General features: G+C 41.6%; 1 protein-coding gene across 1 annotated transcript; it reads left to right on the forward strand.

Moving 5' to 3' along the window:
• The first annotated feature begins 7,022 nt into the window (after window positions 1–7,022).
• dph5 (diphthamide biosynthesis 5) lies at window positions 7,023–18,529 on the forward strand. Its single transcript, XM_084415737.1, has 7 exons — window positions 7,023–7,407; window positions 9,130–9,254; window positions 10,248–10,356; window positions 13,805–13,925; window positions 15,332–15,371; window positions 17,517–17,620; window positions 17,798–18,529. Exons 1-7 carry the CDS (start codon window positions 7,273–7,275, stop codon window positions 18,028–18,030), a joined length of 867 nt encoding a protein of 288 aa, XP_084271863.1. The 5' UTR covers window positions 7,023–7,272; the 3' UTR covers window positions 18,031–18,529.
• The last annotated feature ends 2,394 nt before the right edge of the window (window positions 18,530–20,923 follow it).

Raw genomic sequence — 20,923 nt, forward strand, 5'->3', positions numbered from 1 at the left:
TTCCCACCATTTGCGCAAAGTAAATTCTCATTAAGAACCAAATTGTTTTCAGATGCTGGCCTGGTCCGGTTGCCATAGCAACGAGCTGGGAGGCAGCGAGCAGCGCTGGCAGTGGAATGGACAGCACCGGATCCAAAGCCCACAGTGCAAAAAAAAAAAAAAAAAATACCCTCTCTTTGCCAGGCTCCACTAAGCCCATTCTGCCTGGCACAATGCAGACTGACGGAATCCATTCTGCTCTTTACAAATGGTGAGGAAGCTCCACTGGAGAGGCCTCGAGACGAGTCATATGTTTTCACACATACCTCAGTCTGAGATGTGCTTAACACGTCAGTTTGAGTGAGGCAAACAACGACGCCTCTTAGTAAACACAATGATAGATCAATATGCATAACAACGACAATGTACTTTTACATATGACAATAAAGCACTACCATACTCTACAAAAAAAAAGTCCTTTCTTTTACTCTTCACTACTATATTTTACTATACAGGGTGGGCCATTTATATGGATACACCGTAATAACATGGGAATGGTTGGTGATATTAAAGTCCTGTTTGTGGCACATTAGTATATGTATATATCACCACCCATCTTGAGGAGTTTGCCCCCTCACATATACTAATGTGCCACAAACAGGACTTTAATATCACCAACCATTCCCATGTTATTACGGTGTATCCATATAAATGGCCCACCCTGTACTTTAGAAATATATTTACTTATATTATATTTATATTATCTGCATTTTAAAGTATTCTACTCTTTTTTTTATTTACTGTTTTATTTTACTTGCACTACTCTAAAATAAAAAAAAAGGTGCTGTCAAATCGATTAACGGCGAATAATCACATCTAACATAAAAGTTTTGTTTACATAATATATATGTATGTGTATATATATATATATATATATATCGTCACCTTCCTAAAATAATTCACCTTGCCTAAGTCATTTATTGACAAAAATGTCATCTCCTCATGATGCTAGCCACCTCTGGTAAAATCGCCCACATCCTCAGTTGAACAGATCATGCATTTCTACCCCTGTAGTATAATGGCCTATGTCAAGAGTGTGACTTAGGCTGTTTTTATTTTGCCTAAGTCAAAAGACAATGAGACCGTTTTTTGTGTTTTCTGAGAAACCTGAAAAAATGACTTAGGCAGTTATTTTAGGAAGGTGACGATATGTGTGTATACTACTGTATATACACACACACACACACACACACACACACACATATATATATATATATATATATATATATACACACACACATGTATATATATATATACACACATAAACAAATATACACACATATGTATACTGTATATGTGTGTATATGTATACACAGACACGCTGTCAGGCTTCTTGGGTGGGATGAAGTAGGAGGCGAACTCGAAGATGAAGTATTCCAAGGTTTTAATTCTCAAATATAACAGATACACAAAAAACAGGGAGCGTGTGCTCAGAACAGGAACCTAACATTAAACATTGACCGACAAGTGATGAGTGAACAGAAGGAACTTAAATACACAGACAGATGAACACAAGACAGGTGATGCAGATGATGATGATGACGAACAGGCGGGTAATGAAGGGAGTGAGAACAGGTGTGGAAACAAGGAGGATTCTGGGAACTGTAGTGCAGACAGGACGATGACAGACGGTGAATGTGACATTACTCCCCCCTCCCGGTAGGCGCGTCCTCGCGCCGTAGAAAGACCAAAGGGGTGGGAGGGTGGGCGCCCTGGAGGCTGACGGGGAAGACAAGGCAAGGGAGACAAGGCAGGAAGCCTCCAGGGCGGAGCAGACTGTGGGTGTGGTCACGGTGGAGCAGGCTGTGGGCGTGGCCAGGACAGAGACGACCCCTCGGGCGGCCACGGCGGTGAGGACCCTTCGGGTGGCCACGGCGGAGAGGACCCTTCGGGTGGCCAGGGCGGTGATGTCCCCTCAGGCGACCACGGCAGTGAGGACCCTTCGGGTGGCCATGGCGGTCCGGACCCTTCGGGTGGCCAAGGCGGTGCGGACCCTTCGGGTGGCCATGGCGGAGAAGACCCTTCGGGTGGCCATGGCGGAGAAGACCCTTCGGGTGGCCATGGCGGAGAAGACCCTTCAGGTGGCCACGGCGGTGAAGACCCTTCAGGTGGCCACGGCGGTGAAGACCCTTCAGGTGGCCACGGCGGAGAAGACCCTTCAGGTGGCCACGGCGGAGAAGACCCTTCAGGTGGCCACGGCGGTGAAGACCCTTCAGGTGGCCATGGTGGTGAAGACCCTTCAGGTGGCCATGGTGGTGAAGACCCTTCAGGTGGCCATGGCGGAGCCCTATGGCCCCCCCCCAAAAAATACTTGGGAAAAGTCCCGGGTACTAGAGAGGGCTCGGTGCTGGGCAGATCCAGCGACGAGGGCTCGGTGCTGGGCAGATCCAGCGACGAGGGCTCGGTGCTGGGCAGATCCAGCGACGAGGGCTCGGTGCTGGGCAGATCCAGCGACGAGGGCTCGGTGCTGGGCAGATCCAGCGACGAGGGCTCGGTGCTGGGCAGATCCAGCGACGAGGGCTCGGTGCTGGGCAGATCCAGCGACGAGGGCTTTGTGCTGGGCAGATCCAGCGACGAGGGCTTTGTGCTGGGCAGATCCAGCGATGAGGGCTTTGTGCTGGGCAGATCCAGCGATGAGGGCTTTGTGCTGGGCAGATCCAGCGATGAGGGCTTTGTGCTGGGCAGATCCAGCGATGAGGGCTTTGTGCTGGGCAGATCCAGCGATGAGGGCTTTGTGCTGGGCAGGACCAGCGGCGAAGAGGGCTCTGAGCTGGGCGGAACCAGCGGCGAAGAGGGCTCTGAGCTGGGCGGAACCAGCGGCGAAGAGGGCTCTGAGCTGGGCGGAACCAGCGGCGAAGAGGGCTCTGAGCTGGGCGGAACCAGCGGCGAAGAGGGCTCTGAGCTGGGCGGAACCAGCGGCGAAGAGGGCTCTGAGCTGGGCGGGACCAGCGGCGAAGAGGGCTCTGGGCTGGACGGGACCAGCGGCGAAGAGGGCTCTGGGCTGGACGGGACCAGCGGCGAAGAGGGCTCTGAGCTGGGCAGGACCAGCGGCGAAGAAAGCTTTGAGCTGGGCGGGACCAGCGGCGAAGAGGGCTCTGAGCTGGGCAGGACCAGCGGCAAAGAGGGCTCTGAGCTGGGCAGGACCAGCGGCGAAGAGGGCTTTGAGCTGGACAGGACCAGCGGCGAAGAGGGCTCTGAGCTGGGCAGGACCAGCGGCGAAGAAAGCTTTGAGCTGGACGGAACCAGCGGCGAAGGGAGCTTCAAGCTCGGCGGAATAAAAGAAAATAAAATCTCTGCGGGCATGACGCTGTCAGTCTCAGGGGCGGCGGGCATGACGCATACTGCCTTGGCTCCGGCAGATCTGGCGTGAAGTGCAGGCTCGGCTGGACTGGCGTGAAGTGCTGGCTCCGCTGGACTGGCGTGAAGTGCAGGCTCGGCTGAACTGACGTGAAGTGCAGGCTCGGCTGGACTGGCGTGAAGTGCAGGCTCGACTGGACCGGCGTATTCAATGGCTTTTCTGACTGACATGAAGGCTGGGTCGAACATCTTCAAAGCCAGGTCTGCACTGTTCGACACCAGCTTACGAGCTCGGGGCCAGAGGATCCCCGCAATCAATCTCCCCATCTTTTCTTTTTTTTTTTTTATGGTCGGTCAATCTGTCAGGCTTCTTGGGTGGGATGAAGTAGGAGGCGAACTCGAAGATGAAGTATTCCAAGGTTTTAATTCTCAAATATAACAGATACACAAAAAACAGGGAGCGTGTGCTCAGAACAGGAACCTAACATTAAACATTGACCGACAAGTGATGAGTGAACAGAAGGAACTTAAATACACAGACAGATGAACACAAGACAGGTGATGCAGATGATGATGATGACGAACAGGCGGGTAATGAAGGGAGTGAGAACAGGTGTGGAAACAAGGAGGATTCTGGGAACTGTAGTGCAGACAGGACGATGACAGACGGTGAATGTGACACACGCACACACTCAGACATACAGTATATGTAATATATATATATATAATAATAATATATATATATACACACACATATATATATTATGTAAAAAAAAGTTTATGTTATATGCGATTAATCGCGGTTAATCAAATTGACAGCACTAAAGATTAAAAATAAAATAGTACAGAGCCCCTAAAGGTACATGGTGATGGAAAAAATATGAAAAATATATTTCAATAATTTTGAACACAGAAGTTTTGCGTTCCCCCAAGAAATTTTGCGTTCGCTCAATAAACCTTTGCGTTCCCCCAATAAACTTTGCGTATGCTTGCAAAACCTTTGCGTTCCTCCAATAAACTTTGTGTATGCTTGCAAAACCTTTGCGTTCCCCCAATAAACTTTGCGTATGCTTGCAAAACCTTTGCGTTCCCCCAAGAAAATGCATTTACTCCCTTGCCAAACTTTTGCGTTCCTCCAAGGAACGTTTTTTTTTAGATTTCCAGAAGGAGCTGTGCTTGACTTGAAATAGCTTCCTGGAGGCGTGGCCAAGATGGCCACCGAGTGACTTGCTCAGTTCATATGGATTAGTTTTAAGATCTCTTAATGAACTTTTTGAAGTGTCAAAGTGTTAGTTGCATAACTGTCAATTTAGGGACATAAATCTCTTTGATTTGATTAAATACCTTCATTTGTGTTTCGAAGATTAACGAATGCCTTACAGGTTTGGAACGACATGAGGGTGAGTAAATGATGATATAACTTTTTGGGTGAACTAACGCTTTAAAGGGGTCATATAATGCCATTTTTGTACAAGCTAATATGATTCTTTAGGGTCTAAATTAAAAGTTTGTAATATACTTTAATTAAAAAATCTCATTAGTATTGTAAGAAAACACTCATTTTACCATGGTCAAAAACAGCTCTGTTTTCAGCACGCTGTTTAAGTGCATGTGTCTTTAAATGATAATGAGCTTTGCTCACCCCGCCCCTCTGTTCTGTGCATACACCGTTTGTAATAATAACACAATAACCATAAAGCGTTGTTCATTATAAACGTGGGATTATTAATTATATTGAGAAAGTCGTACATAGAAAACATGCCGTAATGTACCCTGAGTGTAAACCTTAGCCGCATTCATCGTGAAGCGTGCTAGCGATTTGCAAAGATTAATATAAATATTAATATAAAGGTTAATAAAACGTTACACTCACTTCAGTTATTCTGGAGGTGCAGCAGGAACACGAATAGTTGGTACCGATCCTTTTTTCAGGAGCAGCTTCTTAGCAAAACCAGCTTTATACTGACCCTCGTTTGTAAAGCAGTCTGGTGTGTGAAATGATTCGCGCAAACATGAAAGCATTGACGTTGATCGTGGGGAATATTCCCTTCGAAAACAAACTCAGCCACTGCGTCTTCAGCGGTTCGGATTTAGGAACATCAAAATGACTGCTGTGTTCCTTATTACACCCAAGAACAGAACACCACAATCGCTTAGACGCCATTCTGCTCCAGCGTATCAACAATGACCTTGCGGACTATGATGACAGCTCGCTCACGAGCGTGGGCGGGTCTGTGTTGAAACGCTGCTGTCAATCAACAATCGTGGGAGGGGCGTCCGCCCGTGTGACGTCACAAGGTCGAACGGCTTGATTTGAGACAGGGGAAAACATATAAGGAGATTTAAAAAAAAAACACTGGATGGATTTTTATCATTTTATGATGGTTGTGTACAGGCACTGCCAACACACATTTCAGTACAATCAACTTGTAAAAGTGCATGTACCATTATATGACCCCTTTAAGGGACTTTGTCCAATCAAGTGTCCTTTGCTAAATAAAACAGATAGACCTAAATAATTATGTCAATCAGCACAGCCTGAAAAATCTGACATGACTTTGTTGGACTTCAAGTTCAAATGGGGGTGGAAACCAGATGGTCCATGAGCCTTTAGGGCTTGTAAGCCTTATATTTAGATTAAGACCTTTGACTGCACTCTGTGTTCATTCATTACAGGTATCAGCTGTCTGTAACAAAAGGTCCTCACCCTAATTCACAGCCTATTAACCTACAAATAAAATGGGTCAAGCTCATGGTCCGCTAAACCATGGTTATTAAGTACCATGGATGTATCCCAAATCACATTATGAGTCATAGTACAGCTTCACACAGTCATAGATACAACCCATAGACAACAAGGGAATTATTTTCACATTATTATTATTATTATCATTATTATTAAGATTTATGCTAATTTTTCCAAGCAATCCAAACAATCATAAATCCATAAACAGTCATGAAAAACACCCTGGAATCTGCAACATAGTAAAAGTGCTGCTCCAAATACTAAAAGTGCTGCACAAAACATAAATCAACAACACATAAAGTTAAAAAATAAATTGCATTCTATGGTATCTGTGTGCACATTTTTCTAATGTTTCTCTGCAATTTGAGGGTGAAACTGATGGATTTACAGAGTAAACAAACAGCAAACAGCACAGCAAATAGCCCTGAACTTGGCAATCATTCATCCTTTTGCACTAAACTACACAATATGGTTGTAATTGCACAATGTCTGAATGTGTGGTTTTAAGGTTAGTGAGAGTTCGCCCATTAAACACCTAGAATTTATTCTAAATCAATGTTTTGTGAGCTGTGTGGAAATTATAGGTCACACAAAGACACGTGCTAAAATTAAAAATTACAATTTAGTTAGTAAAGTTATACAGATGTCTGCTCAGTATAAACTACACTAATATTTGTTCAAACCTTTCTATTATATAATATATTTAAATGTAGCCTATACATAGGCTATATATATTGGTTTTTAATGAAGTATATATTCAAATATAGGCCTATTATAACATATGAACAAATATGAACATTTTATACATATTATTTTAACTTTAAAATAACTTAATGGCAATTATTAACTGTGCACCACATCCTAGACACAATAAATGTGATTTTAAATGAACGTCTAGTTCACTCCAGCTTATTCTGTTTCTATGGTTACAGCACGCGACATTGTCGTGAAGTAGTCTATGCTTTACGGCAGTGCTTGTCAGTTGCTCCATGTGGCACCATGTGAGTGCTGAATAACAGTGAAACTCAATGTATTCTGCAAGCTTTTTAGCGTCTGATAAAAGATCGCAAAACAGTATATTGACAGACAACTCGTATCCATTCTTTAAAGCGCTCCTTAATGTGTTCTTTTGTGATTTAGCCTTTTAGCGACGGGTAACGGTGAAACCTGCTGTGTTCTCTGATCTAGAGATGTTGTATTTCATCGGTCTCGGGCTGGGCGATGCTAAAGACATCACTGTCAAAGGTTTAGAGATCATCCGACAGTGTAGTCGCGTTTATTTGGAGGCTTACACGTCAATACTGACCGTCGGGAAGGAAGCTTTGGTATGTGGATCATTAAACATATTATTAGGTCTGAATCTTGACGGTTGACAGCTCGATATATATCTCGATGAAGACTATGATTGCGTTTTGAAATATTGCTGTAATTTGAGACCTAAGATGGAGAGATAGTACTCACGTGCCAGCAATATGCAGGTTGATGACAAATGATTATGGGTGTAACAATATATTGTGTCACAATATATCGCAATACAAAAATGCAACAATATGTATCGTGGATACTGGATAGTTCACCCAAAATAAGAATTTTTTTTTAGTTTTCAGAGTCAGTACTACATTAAACTACAATATATTATGTTGAATATAATGTATAATAATGGGGGAATATTAGTGGGTCCTGATAATGCTTATGTTATAAGTCTTATGTTACCAGTAAAAAGTGGCCTACATTATTTTAAATATATCTAGCCCGTGACAGAGTGCAAGCATATTCGTCTAAAATAATTCTGTATTTTCAGGTTCAGAATCATGAGGAATATATTTATTCTGGTGTCACCATTGTCCAAGCCTATTCATTTACACCCACAATGTTATATCAAATTTAGCATTTAATCAACAGTACATTTTTTCTTAACCTTTTATTATATGTCTTGGAGTATCGCAATAATATCGTATCGTGATATGTATCGAATCGTGAAATTAGGGTATTGTTACACCCCTACAAATGATGCTTGGAATGATCTAAATAAAGTTTTTTTTAAACTAGATTAAAACACACATGCCATGAAATGCCGTGATATTTGTGTTTATCACTTTTTCAAATATTTCTGAAAAGGTTTATTCCATATTCTACAAAAAAAGTAAAACATACTAATTTTATAAAAGTTTTTAAAGATATTTTTCAAGGCTAAAAATGCATGAATCATGAACATTAAGAATATATTTTTTGGTTACTCAATTTGACCTGAACTAGCCGTGGCTTTTCATAAAAGGTCAAAATATGTGATGTTTTTAAGGACTTTACTGACTCTCTGTGATGTCTTTTCCTGTTTAATAGTTTTCAACAAAATGACTTCCTGCATGTTGGTTACCCCATAATAACTGATTTGGCGGACAAAAGTTTTTCTGATATTAAAGGTATAGCAGAGGATTTTTTACTTCCGGGTGGATCACCTATACTATTGGTCCTCCTAATTGTCAATCATTCTGGTGAATCAATCAAACTTATTCAAAAAGTGGTGAGGGCGGGTCTTATCTAAAATTCGGAAAGATCCTCCGCTATACCTTTAAGTATTTTGTAAGCAGTGATAATATAAGGTTATGCAAATGTACTTAACCCAATATTTCATTTTTATTTATTTTTTATATAAGAAAAAATGTGTACACCACTTTGACATTCTGGGCTATTTCGGAGTGTTGGCCCCAAAAAAATATCAGAAGGAATATGAATTCCATGTTTAATATTTTGAGAATCAAAACTATTTTAAATGAAATTACTCTACCAGTCAATTTTATTTTCCCTTTGCTTTCATGGTTTGTTCCAACTGTTCAATAAGAAATTCAATTATATATATATTTTTTAATCATATTAATTATACTTACAAATCTAATGTTATTAAATTATTATATTTGTCTGCAAAATTAACATCAAACATTTAAGCCTAAAGCGCTTAAAGTGCAACACTGATATGAAAACCCACATATGAAACATTTGAATCATCTGAAATATTGATGTCTTTCTGCTGCCGTTGCTTTCTGTCTCAGGAGAAGTATTATGGACGCGAGTTGCTGCTGGCAGACAGAGACATGGTGGAACAACAGGCGGATGAGATCCTGAAGGGAGCAGATGTCAGTGATGTGGCGTTCCTGGTGGTTGGTGATCCTTTTGGGTAAGAATAACAAACTAATTCAGAATCTACAACAACATATTAAAGACAAGTTAAGGACATATTTGATCCATATGTACAACTGCAAAATTGACCTGAACTAAAACATCCGGTCAGACTGTTGAGGAGGATTTATCCTCAACAATATAGTTGGCAACTTTCATTTGTGGTTTCTGTGCATATTTGTCATATGATGTTTTGAGTCACTCTGACATTGCCATCACTTAAACCACAGTTACCACAAGTGCAATGACTTAACGGGAAATTTTAATTAAGGTGTTGCACAGGCTTTTATTGGAAAGCTTTGTCACAAGCCTATCCAATTCATATTTCATCATAATATGAAAAAAGATATTACGTGAGAAATTGGAGGAAATGTTCAGACTAGTTTGGTTCATTTTGATTCTGATAATGCAATCAAGTGCACTTATTTCCCTTTCAACCAAAAGTATAAAAAAAACTACAAAAAACCTATCAGAATACACTTCCTACAGCCTAATTGTAGATAAATAATGTAAATGTTTCCTATTATTCAGAATATTTGAACCACAGAGTGGTTGAGCACCAATGCTCTGGGCTGCAATGTTATCGGTCTTACGATTAGTGGGATGTGGACGCCTGAGGTCTGGGTACTTTGGGAACTCTCCAGAAGAGATGAGCTAATTACGCCGCGCTTTCCCGTCTCTATCGTGTCTAGTCACGGTCGCGAAGTGTTTGGCTCCAGCGTTTTTCCATCCAAACCACCAAAACCCACAAGGCTGGGAGGAGGGATGGGGGTCTGACTCCTCATTTTCCTGAACTTAAGAACGTGTGGGTTTAATAAAATTTTATGATATATTCGAGATTGAAAAGGATAAGCGTTTGTGGCGCAATTTGGATTACTTCCAAATTGTAAACCGCACAACACATTAGTAAGAAAAGATGTCGACAAGTAGCCAATCTGCGGTTGGCGCATATTTTGGATTAATGTATGCTAAAAGAATTGCTTCTCTCCAGGGCCACAACTCACAGCGACCTGGTTCTGCGAGCGCTGAATGCTGGGATACAGTATCGTGTTATCCACAACGCCTCCATCATGAACGCGGTGGGCTGCTGTGGATTGCAGGTACGTTTACCGCTGTTTGCCGACTTTTCACAGGCGTAATCCAGTCATTTCAATAGGAATCTACGAATTTTGAATTTCGTGTCAGGGCGAGATATTTCCCCACGAACTGGTTCAAATCGGTCATGCAAATTAGCTGCGCTGACCAAACAAAAAGCAGCTTGGTTTGAAATTGACGCCTTTGTCAGTTGTGGTTCATACATCGCCACACAAAAGTTTGCCGGAATGTCGCTAATGTGACCTCACCTTCCCCGTGGTGTCATTGTCAACATGTACTTTCCAGAGAACGTAATTTGCTATTGCGCATCATTCGTGCCCAGTCTCTCGTGAAAATGATCAAACGGCATTACGGCCTTTGTGCTGTAGGCGTCCCAGCGGAGTCTATCAACGAAGCCTTGTGGCCATCAATAACAGCCCCCTGTATTGACCTGTCAGGGCAGCTTTGTGTACCAAGAGGCCCCAGATGCCGCCCTAAGCTCACGATGGGCATTTTCAGTTGATCTGAGATCAGTGGCGCCATTTCTAAAGGATATTATTTAGGTAGGAAAAGCAGGTCCTAAATCATCTACCGCAGCTGCCGCTCTCATCTACTGAGGGATTTGGTAGGTTAACACACGCTTTGCAATTACTGTTTTGGGTGCAGATTAAGATGCGCCAATTGGACTCAATCAACAAATAGGGATGCCAGAAAAAAGCATGACATTCCCCAACCCATGTGTGTAACTATCTGTAACCCAAAACACGAATTATTGTATTAGAAGAAATGGTTTTGTTCTACTTCCCCATGACTAGGTAGTGGATTCTGAATGACGGTCTTAAAGGAGTCATAACCTGCAATTTTCACTTTTCCACGAGAATCAATGTATGTTATGATCGACTAACGATTATACACTGGCCGGGAAGCCGATATTTAAAAGTGAAGCGTTTGTTTACCTCAGGGTAAAAAAACCAGCGCGCGTGCACGCGCACTCAAATACGAGATTTTGATTTCAGCTCCCTCTTGACGTCATGAGGTAGTAGGATATACCATATATGGACACCGCAGCAGGAAGCCCCCCCTTCCCCTCTCCCCCTCATATTCAGTTCAGTCGAGAAAGATGGAGAAACCGAGTGCACACCGGACTTGCTCTGTGGTTGATTGCCATAAAAAACATGTAAATGTGTTTTATCTCCCAAAATCGGACGAAACTATCAGGGACCAGTGGATGAAATTCATTTTTAATGACGCTGTCCCAACAACCCTTTCAACTGGCGTGCAGAGCCATATAGAGCATCCACTACAGCCAAAACATCGCATTGATCTCGCGAGACAATAATGCCTTCAGAAATAAGGGTAAAAGTAGGTCTGTGTTTATTTTTTTTCCACTTTTCTTTTTTAGAAGGGCCTAAAAGACTATAATACAGCAGTAGGTATCCAATGTAATACTAGGTTATGACTCCTTTAAGTCATAACGAAGTGGAAGTAGCGCCAAATCTTTTCCTCTGTAAGGCGGATCTGAATGCGAGCTTGCAGTCGATTGTAAGAAAGGGGCGGAGTTTAACCGGACAAAATGATTGGAGGAGTCCAGCATACATCACTAGAGTGAAGTCTGACGTTTCGACGGATCATTGTGACCTTTTGATTACCAATTACGAGGTCAAAACAAAATTTTAACAATGAAAGATATTTCATGCTGAATTCATATGGATATTTCACATGGAAAATGTAACTTCTGTCCTCATTTCATTCCAAACCTGATTGACTTCCTTTTGCTGAACACAAAAGATATTTTGAAGAATGTTTCAACTGTCCATACCATTAAAGTCAATGGGGTATAATGTTGTTGTTTTGAAAAAAACGCCAGACAAGAAGTTTATTGATGGTTGATTTGTAAAGAAGGAGTACCGGTACACGCCTGCGCACATATATATTCAAACGCACTTACCTTTGGACTGAACACGTAATGCGCATGTGCACGACGTCTGCGTTTTCGCGTTTTTAAGGTTTGCGCAGAGATAGCGGATAATCGTTCGCACCTTCGAACCTAGGGAGTGCGTTCTCGAGACACCAGGCACTGTTGTCGTGCGGATTAGCGGGCCGGAGCGCGTTGGTTTCCTTTAAGAACGGTGTCGTGTAAGCGGCCCCTAAGTTAATAACTAATGATCTTCGCAATGGAAGTGAATCATTCAATCAAAACTAACTTTAGCTGGACAGTAACTTTATCCTAGAGCTGTTGTAAAGCCTAAACGGTAATTTCCTATTATCACTGCAAAGCTGCTTTGAAACTATCCATATTGTTAAAAGCGCTATATAAATGAAGGTGACTTGACTTGACTTGACTTGTTTTGGACCCCATTGAGTTTCATTGTATGGACAAAAAAAACCAGACATTTTTCAAAATATCTTCTTTACTTAGACCAGGGATGTCCAATCCTGCTCCTGGAGGGCCACTGTCCTGCAGAGTTTAGCTCCAACCCCAATTAAACACACCTGAACCAGATAATCAAGGTAATCAAGGATAATCAAGGCATTCTAGAAACTTCCAGGTAGGTGTGTTGAGGCAGGCTAGAGCTAAACTCTGCAGGACAGTGGCCCTCCAGGACTGAGTTTGGACTCTACTGGACCCTACTGAGCCCCACACATAACATGTGACAAAAAAAGATGTAGTGGGCATGAATTAAGAATTGCGTTTCACACTTTGTGGCCATGTTTTCTTAAATAATTACCTCGTTTTAGTTATATTGTTCGACAAACATATTAATTAATTCCCTTGTTTAGTTGAATTGAGTCCACATTGTACTAAATTGTTCCCACGGTTTAATTTAATTACACCATTTCCACAATTTAACTAAAACGAGGGAACAAATTCCTGATTTTTGGTTACGATATCTTATTTCTTTCCCCAACATATCATGTGCGGCACCTCGTAAAAATTCTCTCCATGAAGTTGTGACTCTAAATTTCATCCCTTTAAATCATCACTACTTAATTTATTAGAGCTATGCAAAAATAAATGCATCTAGGTCACTAGTCTGACCTAAACTAACCGACTAGGTTGGATGTTTGATGACTTCATCCCTACCTATGTGTTGGGTCCAGTGTTATTTTAGAACGTCAAGTTAAACAAATTGAAAATGAGTAATGTTGGTAACTAGCTGAATTAAAATCATTGTAAAAATGTAAAATTTCAGTTAATTTTTTTATGGTTTTAGTTTATCTATAATAACCCTGGTTGGGTCATATCGGACTAATATGTGCTTTACAAGGTCTGTAGAACGTAAAGTAACCGTAATGACACTTTGTTGTGTCAGCTGTGCGGCACTCTAGTGTTTACAATGATGTCATGCTTACTGAATAACAGGAAGCACCTTGTCGCTAAAACGGAGCTGAAAATGGTCTACATTAACACACTGAAGCATAGATGCTGTGCGAGTAAATTAAATCTGAACGTGATTGCGTTTTCCTCCTTAGCTCTACAACTTTGGTGAGACAGTGTCCATTGTGTTTTGGACGGACACGTGGAGACCCGAGAGCTTCTATGATAAGATCAAGAAGAACAGGGATATGGGCCTGCACACGCTGTGCCTGCTGGGTAAGCACTTCCTTCAAGTCTTTGTGACCGTGATGTTATATTTAGATAGAAAGTTATATGGTGTCGTACAATTGGCATGGTCTGTCCCGTAGCTCAGATGTCCCCAAGCAATTATCCAAGCATGCATGTTTGTTGCATCTTTAATAGTCACTGTAGCAATGAATGTGTCAAAACCAGATGCGACGACCCCCGTATTTTGACGTCCCGTCAAATAGGCTTTTCCCTTCAGGGGGCACATTAAACTTGGACCCGTTGCAAATGCTTTGGTACCCCCAAGGCAGATGGTAGCAAATAAATTACGTTTAAATCTGTGTGCCGTAGAGATTTCCAGCCAACTCTCAATAAACCCCCAAAAGTACCAGTGGGATTTCCCAGTGGAAGGCGTCTTTGGTAATGAATGTTCGTAAAATCGAAGTCTACGGATTGATGGTCGCATCTCATTGGATGGCGTGACCAGAGGAGGTGTGGTGGGAGTCCCCAGGTGCTTCCCAGCTGAGGACTCTGAGAGCGAGAGCGAGGACCAAAATGAGCAAGAGAGGAGGGATCAGTGTTATTAACCTCATTATTCAAAAGCAAACAGAGGGAGGCGGGGATCGGACACCCCCCCTTCCACCCTTGGACGCAAGTGCGCTTATCTAACACAATAACCCGCAGACACAACAAAAGCACACACACAGACAAAACACAAAGACTATACGCTGCATCCATTCATCATAATGTTGCTAACAAGACATGGGCTATTAATCAAGCTGGCAAATATTGGTCAATTTATTTGCTGATGTTTCTAAATTATTTTCAAAATACGATTTGGAAACCTAAAAAAACAGTGTCTACTCTCAACATAGTCAGATCATTCTGTTTAAAATGTTTGCATGCTACACAGCAACTACAGCCACTTCATTACTTTTATTTTTATTAATTATGAATTTTGTCAATATTCAGATTTTTGTTTATTCCCCCAAAAATAATGTCTTAATAATGATTTTTATGTACATTTTCTGGTATCTAGCTTACTAATTTAAATCAAGTTGGAAGGTAAAAAACTTGTATGTAAAAACGCATTCAAAAGAAAGTAGCAAACAAAGTAATTGTCCTATTTGACTGTAGCCAAAGTCTAGCCTGTAATTCATGAACATTTTGAGGTTAACATCGATGCTTTCGGTGTAGACATGGTGTGAGAACATGACAGGTCATGATTTGTGCATTTGTCTTTGCTTTGTTCTCAATATGGGCCTCTCTCAGGTGCAGTCTGAAAATGTACTTAACTCCAGACTGCGTGGGGTTAACAGCCCCAGATGGAGGGGCGACCTACTATTTATGATGTGACAGTAACATCCAGAGAGGCCTAGTTTATAAAACCCAAGCTTATTGTATCGTACGGCACTTACAACTCCCCTATTTCGCAGATATCAAAGTCAAAGAGCAGTCCATGGAGAATTTAATGAGGTAAGACTCTCACTTTCTGATTTTCTGTGGGGATGAGGGGGTTCTGCTGATTTATATCAAGTCTGTGGTGCTTTTCCGGGAGGGTCGATTTGTGGTTTGCAGCAGACATTGAGTTAACATTCATGCGAGTTGCAGGGGGGGCACACTGGTTGAGCTGGAAAAAAAATAACAACAGTAAAACCTGTGGCAGCTTGTTTGACTTGGACGCATGATATGATATCATGGACCTTCCCTGGGCCGCCTCCAGAACTGCCACATTATAATTTTCCCATCTGAAGCCTTCAGAAATGTTTTATCGGCAATAGGGAACTTCATCCTCTGCTTTCAAGCTTGAACTCCAAGTCTTTCCGAAAAACCTTCACTGGTGTTGAACTTGAGTTATTTCGCCTCATAGAAGATGGCTGTTAACTCCTTGCTCTCTCCTTGGTGTCCTATAATTATCTCCCCCCATGGTTGCGCACTTTGTGTAATTTTATATCCAATCCACATAAACCCCAAATGGGTTTTAGTGTTCCACTATGTACGCTATAAGGAGACGAGCATTAGGCCTGGTGCGTGTTCACTGTTCAAGGCTGGAAAGTGTGCTAATGTCTCCCAGATTTATTGGCACTGTTGTACCATTACTCGGAAATGGAATAACCATATGCTGCATGATTTTGGTCACAGTCAGATGCTTGTCCAGTGAGGTTGATGCCCTTCACTGCAGGGAGGGGGAAACGGCCCCAAAAAGAAATTCAAAGCATGTTTCCAGCTTCTTCAAGTTGACTGATTCCATCAAGGATGGATGGCTAGTGCACCTTAAGTAAAGCATGCAAAGTATTTGACTTCAAAGCTCAGATGTAAATTGCATTAATGGGCATCTTCTTGCTCAGTGTTGTGGGACCAACTGCAACTTCAAGTTACCTGCGGAGACACCCCAGGTGAATAGGAAAAAAAAATGTAACTAATAGATATCAGCATGAAACTTCCCCAGTTGATTACTGACATTAAGACAAACATCTTTTGTATTACAAGTTTTTAGAATATTTGTTTAAATATGCAAATTAGGTATTATCTCATTAAAAAAGCACTAATTTACATATATTTCCAGAAGAGAAATCTGAACATTGGATAAAGCCAGATTCAAAATTCTTGTCTAATTTTGTTGACATATTAGAGTCAAAGGTTTTTACAGAGGGGATTTTGGATATCTCTTTTTATCACTATTTGTCAACAGCCAAAAAAATCCAGTTTCGCCCCGTTTTTAGGTATAAAATTTTGTATAAATCAGAATCTGAACGATATATGAACAAACCCCTCTGTAAAAACCTTAAGAATATAGATAGGAATGCAACTGGAAAGTTTGGTTTATGTAAGTGCTGCTGAAGTGGAGATTTCTGGCTCAGAGTATGAGAAAAAAACCCATTTTGAGAAAACGGCCTTTAAAGATTTGTATTGTAAAAATTCATACTTTTTTAGTGGAAACAACTATTTACCTTTGATATCTTATCAAATCATTAGCAATCAACAATACAAACCACCTAAAACACATCAAAACTTATATAACATAGCATTTATGGCCTTCAACTGAACAGAACCCCAGTGAATAACACACTCTGGAAATGTCAGAGCACGTCACGTGATGCATCTGAACGAATCACGTTGTCAGAAATTGACATCAGCCAATGAGATTTCGCTTTTAGAGTTAAATGCCCCATTGTAGTTTCACGATTGGTTGCTGATAAAAAGGAAATGACCATATTTGGATCCGACAGCATTGTACAGGAGAGAGAGAGCTTTCTAACGGTATATGTGATGACAGGGTGCAGACAGCGATCGCGGAGCAGCGGGATGATTTAGAACGCCAACTTTTGTTGAATTTAGGAGAAATCTACAGACGCAAACAGACAAAGTGTAGTAAAATAAAGACCTGAATGTGTATTTCGGACTTTTTTTCACCACAAGTCTGAAAGAAGACATGTTATTGAAGACAAATAGTCCAAAATCTCAAAATTGACCAGTGAAGAAAAACGATGTTTTTGCCTGCCGTGTCTCCCCATAACAGCTCAGATCTAATTTCAAGACTGTCAGGGATTGAGACAAATTAATAGAAGACACCAGACACTTCTGCTCACTTTAGAGTTTACAAGTCCACTTTGTTTCCAGGGGTCGAAAGATTTACGAGCCTCCCAGGTACATGACTGTCGCTCAGGCAGCTGAGCAACTCCTGGAGATTCTACAGAACAGACGGGGTCGTGGCGAGGAACTGGGTAAGAAACTCTCGCAAACCTTTCTGAATTGCATGAAAACCTAAAATGAACTCTGTGGTTGAACCATCTGGACGTCTGGCCAGCTTGAGACACTGGCAAGCATTGACGGAAAATTGAATTAGATTTGATTGAAAGCTGTTTTCATAGGTTTATCCTATGTTCTTTCTTTCAATGCAGCAATGACTGAAGACACAGTGTGTGTTGGTCTGGCTCGGATCGGAGCCGAGGACCAGGTCATCCATTCCGGGACGCTTCGTGAGTTGGCCTCCTGTGACCTGGGAGGACCACTTCACTCAATGATCATCAGTGGACACCTTCACCCTCTGGAGGTGGACATGCTGAAACTCTTCAGCGGTCCCGAGGGATTGAAGACCTTGAAGATGACCGATAGTTCCACATACATTTCCTGATATCCAAGAAGCTTGTGGTCCTGAAGAAGAAAGGTTCACTTCCCAGGACAAGTGGACAGAAGTTGGTCCACATGAGAGGCCAGAGTGGCTGGAGGGTCACAAGAATTCCAGATCAAAGTTTACCACTTTAACTTTTAAGCATCGGTCGGGCCAGAGTTGCAGAAGATTTAGATTGGGAGTGGGATGGTTATTTTGATGTGTGGCAGTCATGTTCATGCTGTCAAAAAAATAAATTATGGAATTATAATAGAGGAAATGGAAAAGGTTATTGTGGACCAACTGCATCTGGGTTGCATTAGTGCCTATGAAATTGAGCTTTCTTCAGAATTGGCATCATGTTTCTGTACCAAGAGCCTTTCTTAATGGAACTTTCTCAGTAAGAATGTAAATAAGATAAAAGTGAATTCTGAGATTCTTTTGAGCATGTACCCACCCATGTCATAATGGATGAAGATCGATTTTCAAACAATAAAGACACTCATTTCGTTGCCACTGATTACATCAACGCTCAACATGTAGTTTGACTTTTCATCTACATCTGTGGTTTTGCTTGTGATCTCTCATTTCATTTCTGTCAGCATGAATTACATAGAAAGTGAGCCAAGCAATTGTCAAACAATCTTTTGCCTCTTTCTGGTTTGTTATATAAAGTCAAATTCATAAAACAATTATTGTTTCAAATGAAGGTTATGTACCAAATAGTGGTGTTCTTGTTTTTATGTGATGGCCTTAATTGTTTGAAGAAGTTTTCTAACCACCAAATATTCTTAAAGGTCCCATTTTTCCTGTGTTTTTGAAGCTTTGATTGTGTTTACAGTGTGCAATATAACATGTGTTCATGTTTCGCGTGTAAAAAACAGTATTTTTCACACAATTTACTTATCTGTATACCGCTGTTTTCACTGTCCTAAAAACAGGCTGATGACTTCCTTGTTCTATGAAGTCCCTCCTTCAGGAGTTCTGATTGTGCCAGCGGTTCCTGTGTTGTGATTCGACAGCAGCTTAGCGCACGTTGCCCGGAAAGGTCACGCCTCTTACCATAACGCAACTCTTCCTCTTCTCCGTGGGAGCGCAACAAGACCACGCCCCCCTTTTTTTGTGTATTCCTGTGGGCGGAGGTTATGCCGCGTTCCAGGCAACCTGTAACCTGTGTTTTTCCAACTCGTAACTGGGAGTACATCGATCTAGTACGAGTTCACGGGTGGGAAGTCACGGGTTTGACTGCCGTTCAAGTGCACTTTCACGGGTATAAGGTTGGAAAAACACGGGTTACAGGTTGCCTGGAACGCGGCATTAGTCAAAAAAACTGTTCTAGTGACGTCATTAAAGCAGGAAGTAGAAGGATGTAGTCCAAACCGGCCGTTCGCTGTAGGCTTTGAAAGGGGACTTCTGTTAAATAAAATATCTCGCTTGGCATTGAACTTTGAGCTTTATCATTTTACAGGTATTATTTATGCTCTAACAGCAACATTACACACTAACTAAAGTTTGAAAAATGGGATCACGAAGAACAGGACCTTTAAGATACAGCGGGGGAAATAAGTATTGAACACGTCATCATTTTTCTCAGTAAATATATTTCCAAAGGTGCTATTGACATGAAATGTTCACCAGATGTTGGTAACAACCCAAGTAAGCCATACATACAAAGAAACAAACAAAAATAAGTTCAGAAATTAAGTTATGTGTAATAATGTGAAATGACACAGGGAAAAAGTATTGAACACATGAAGAAAGGGAGGCGCAAAAAGGTATGGAAAGCCAAGACAACTGCGGAAAACTTAAAGTAATTAAAAAGCAATCCAGCCCCGTCAGTGGAAATTAATAACAGCTGGTTCAGTCCCAAATGATGGCCTACAAAAAGGTCTCATTGCCAAGGTGTCACACAAGACACATCTCATGATGGGTAAAAGCAAGGAGCTGTCTCAAGACCTTCGCAACCTAATTGTTGCAAAACATAATGATGGCATTGGTTAGGCGCCATTCTAAGCTTCTGAATGGTCCAGTGAGCACTTTTGGGGCCATAATACGGAAGTGGAAAGACAATAATTTCACCATAAATTTGCCTCGACCAGTGCTCCTCGCAAGATTTCTGATAGAGGAGTGAAAAGAATAATCAGAAGAGTTGTCCAAGAGCCAACACCAAGTTGTATGGTGTTTTTTTAGGGTAATGTGCACTGCCATTTCTCCTCCAAATATGGTGTGTATTATGGCATCCAAACAGTTCAATTTTGCTCTCATGTGACCACACTATATTCTCCCAGTATTTCACTGGCTTTTCCAAATGTTGTGCAGCAAACTTTAAATGAGCTTCAACATGCTTTTTTCTTCAGTAATGGAGTCTTGCGTGGTGAGCGTGCATACAGGCCATGGCGGTGGAGTGCATTACTTACTGTTTTCTTTGAGACAACAGTACCTGCTATCTGCAGGTCTTTTTGAAGCTCTCCACAAGTGATCCTTGGCTCTTGGACAACTCTTCTGATTATTCTTTTCACTCCTCTATCAGAAATCTTGCGAGGAGCACTGGTCGAGGCAAATTTATGGTGAAATTATTGTCTTTCCACTTCCGTATTATGGCCCCAAAAGTGCTCACTGGACCATTCAGAAGCTTAGAATGGCACCTATAACCAATGCCATCATTATGTTTTGCAACAATTAGGTTGCGAAAGGTCTTGAGACAGCTCTTTGCTTTTACCCATCATGAGATGTGTCTTGTGTGACACCTTGGCAATGAGACCTTTTTGTAGGCCATCATTTGGGACTGAACCAGCTGTTATTAATTTCCACTGACGGGGCTGGATTGCTTTTTAATTACTGCAAGTTTTCAGCAGTTGTCTTGGCTTTCCATGCCTTTTTGCGCCTCCCTTTCTTCATGTGTTCAATACTTTTCCCC

Source organism: Rutilus rutilus (assembly GCF_951802725.1).
Source record: "Rutilus rutilus genome assembly, chromosome: 8".
Lineage (NCBI taxonomy): Eukaryota > Metazoa > Chordata > Actinopteri > Cypriniformes > Leuciscidae > Rutilus > Rutilus rutilus.

Bases quoted from the DNA above. Each gene is read 5' to 3' on its own strand.
- dph5 (XM_084415737.1), top strand. From the start codon at position 7,273: ATGTTGTATTTCATCGGTCTCGGGCTGGGCGATGCTAAAGACATCACT. The intron at 7,408-9,129 runs GTATGTGGATCA...TTTCTGTCTCAG, and splicing joins CCGTCGGGAAGGAAGCTTTG to GAGAAGTATTATGGACGCGA. The intron at 10,357-13,804 runs GTACGTTTACCG...TTTCCTCCTTAG, and splicing joins TGGGCTGCTGTGGATTGCAG to CTCTACAACTTTGGTGAGAC.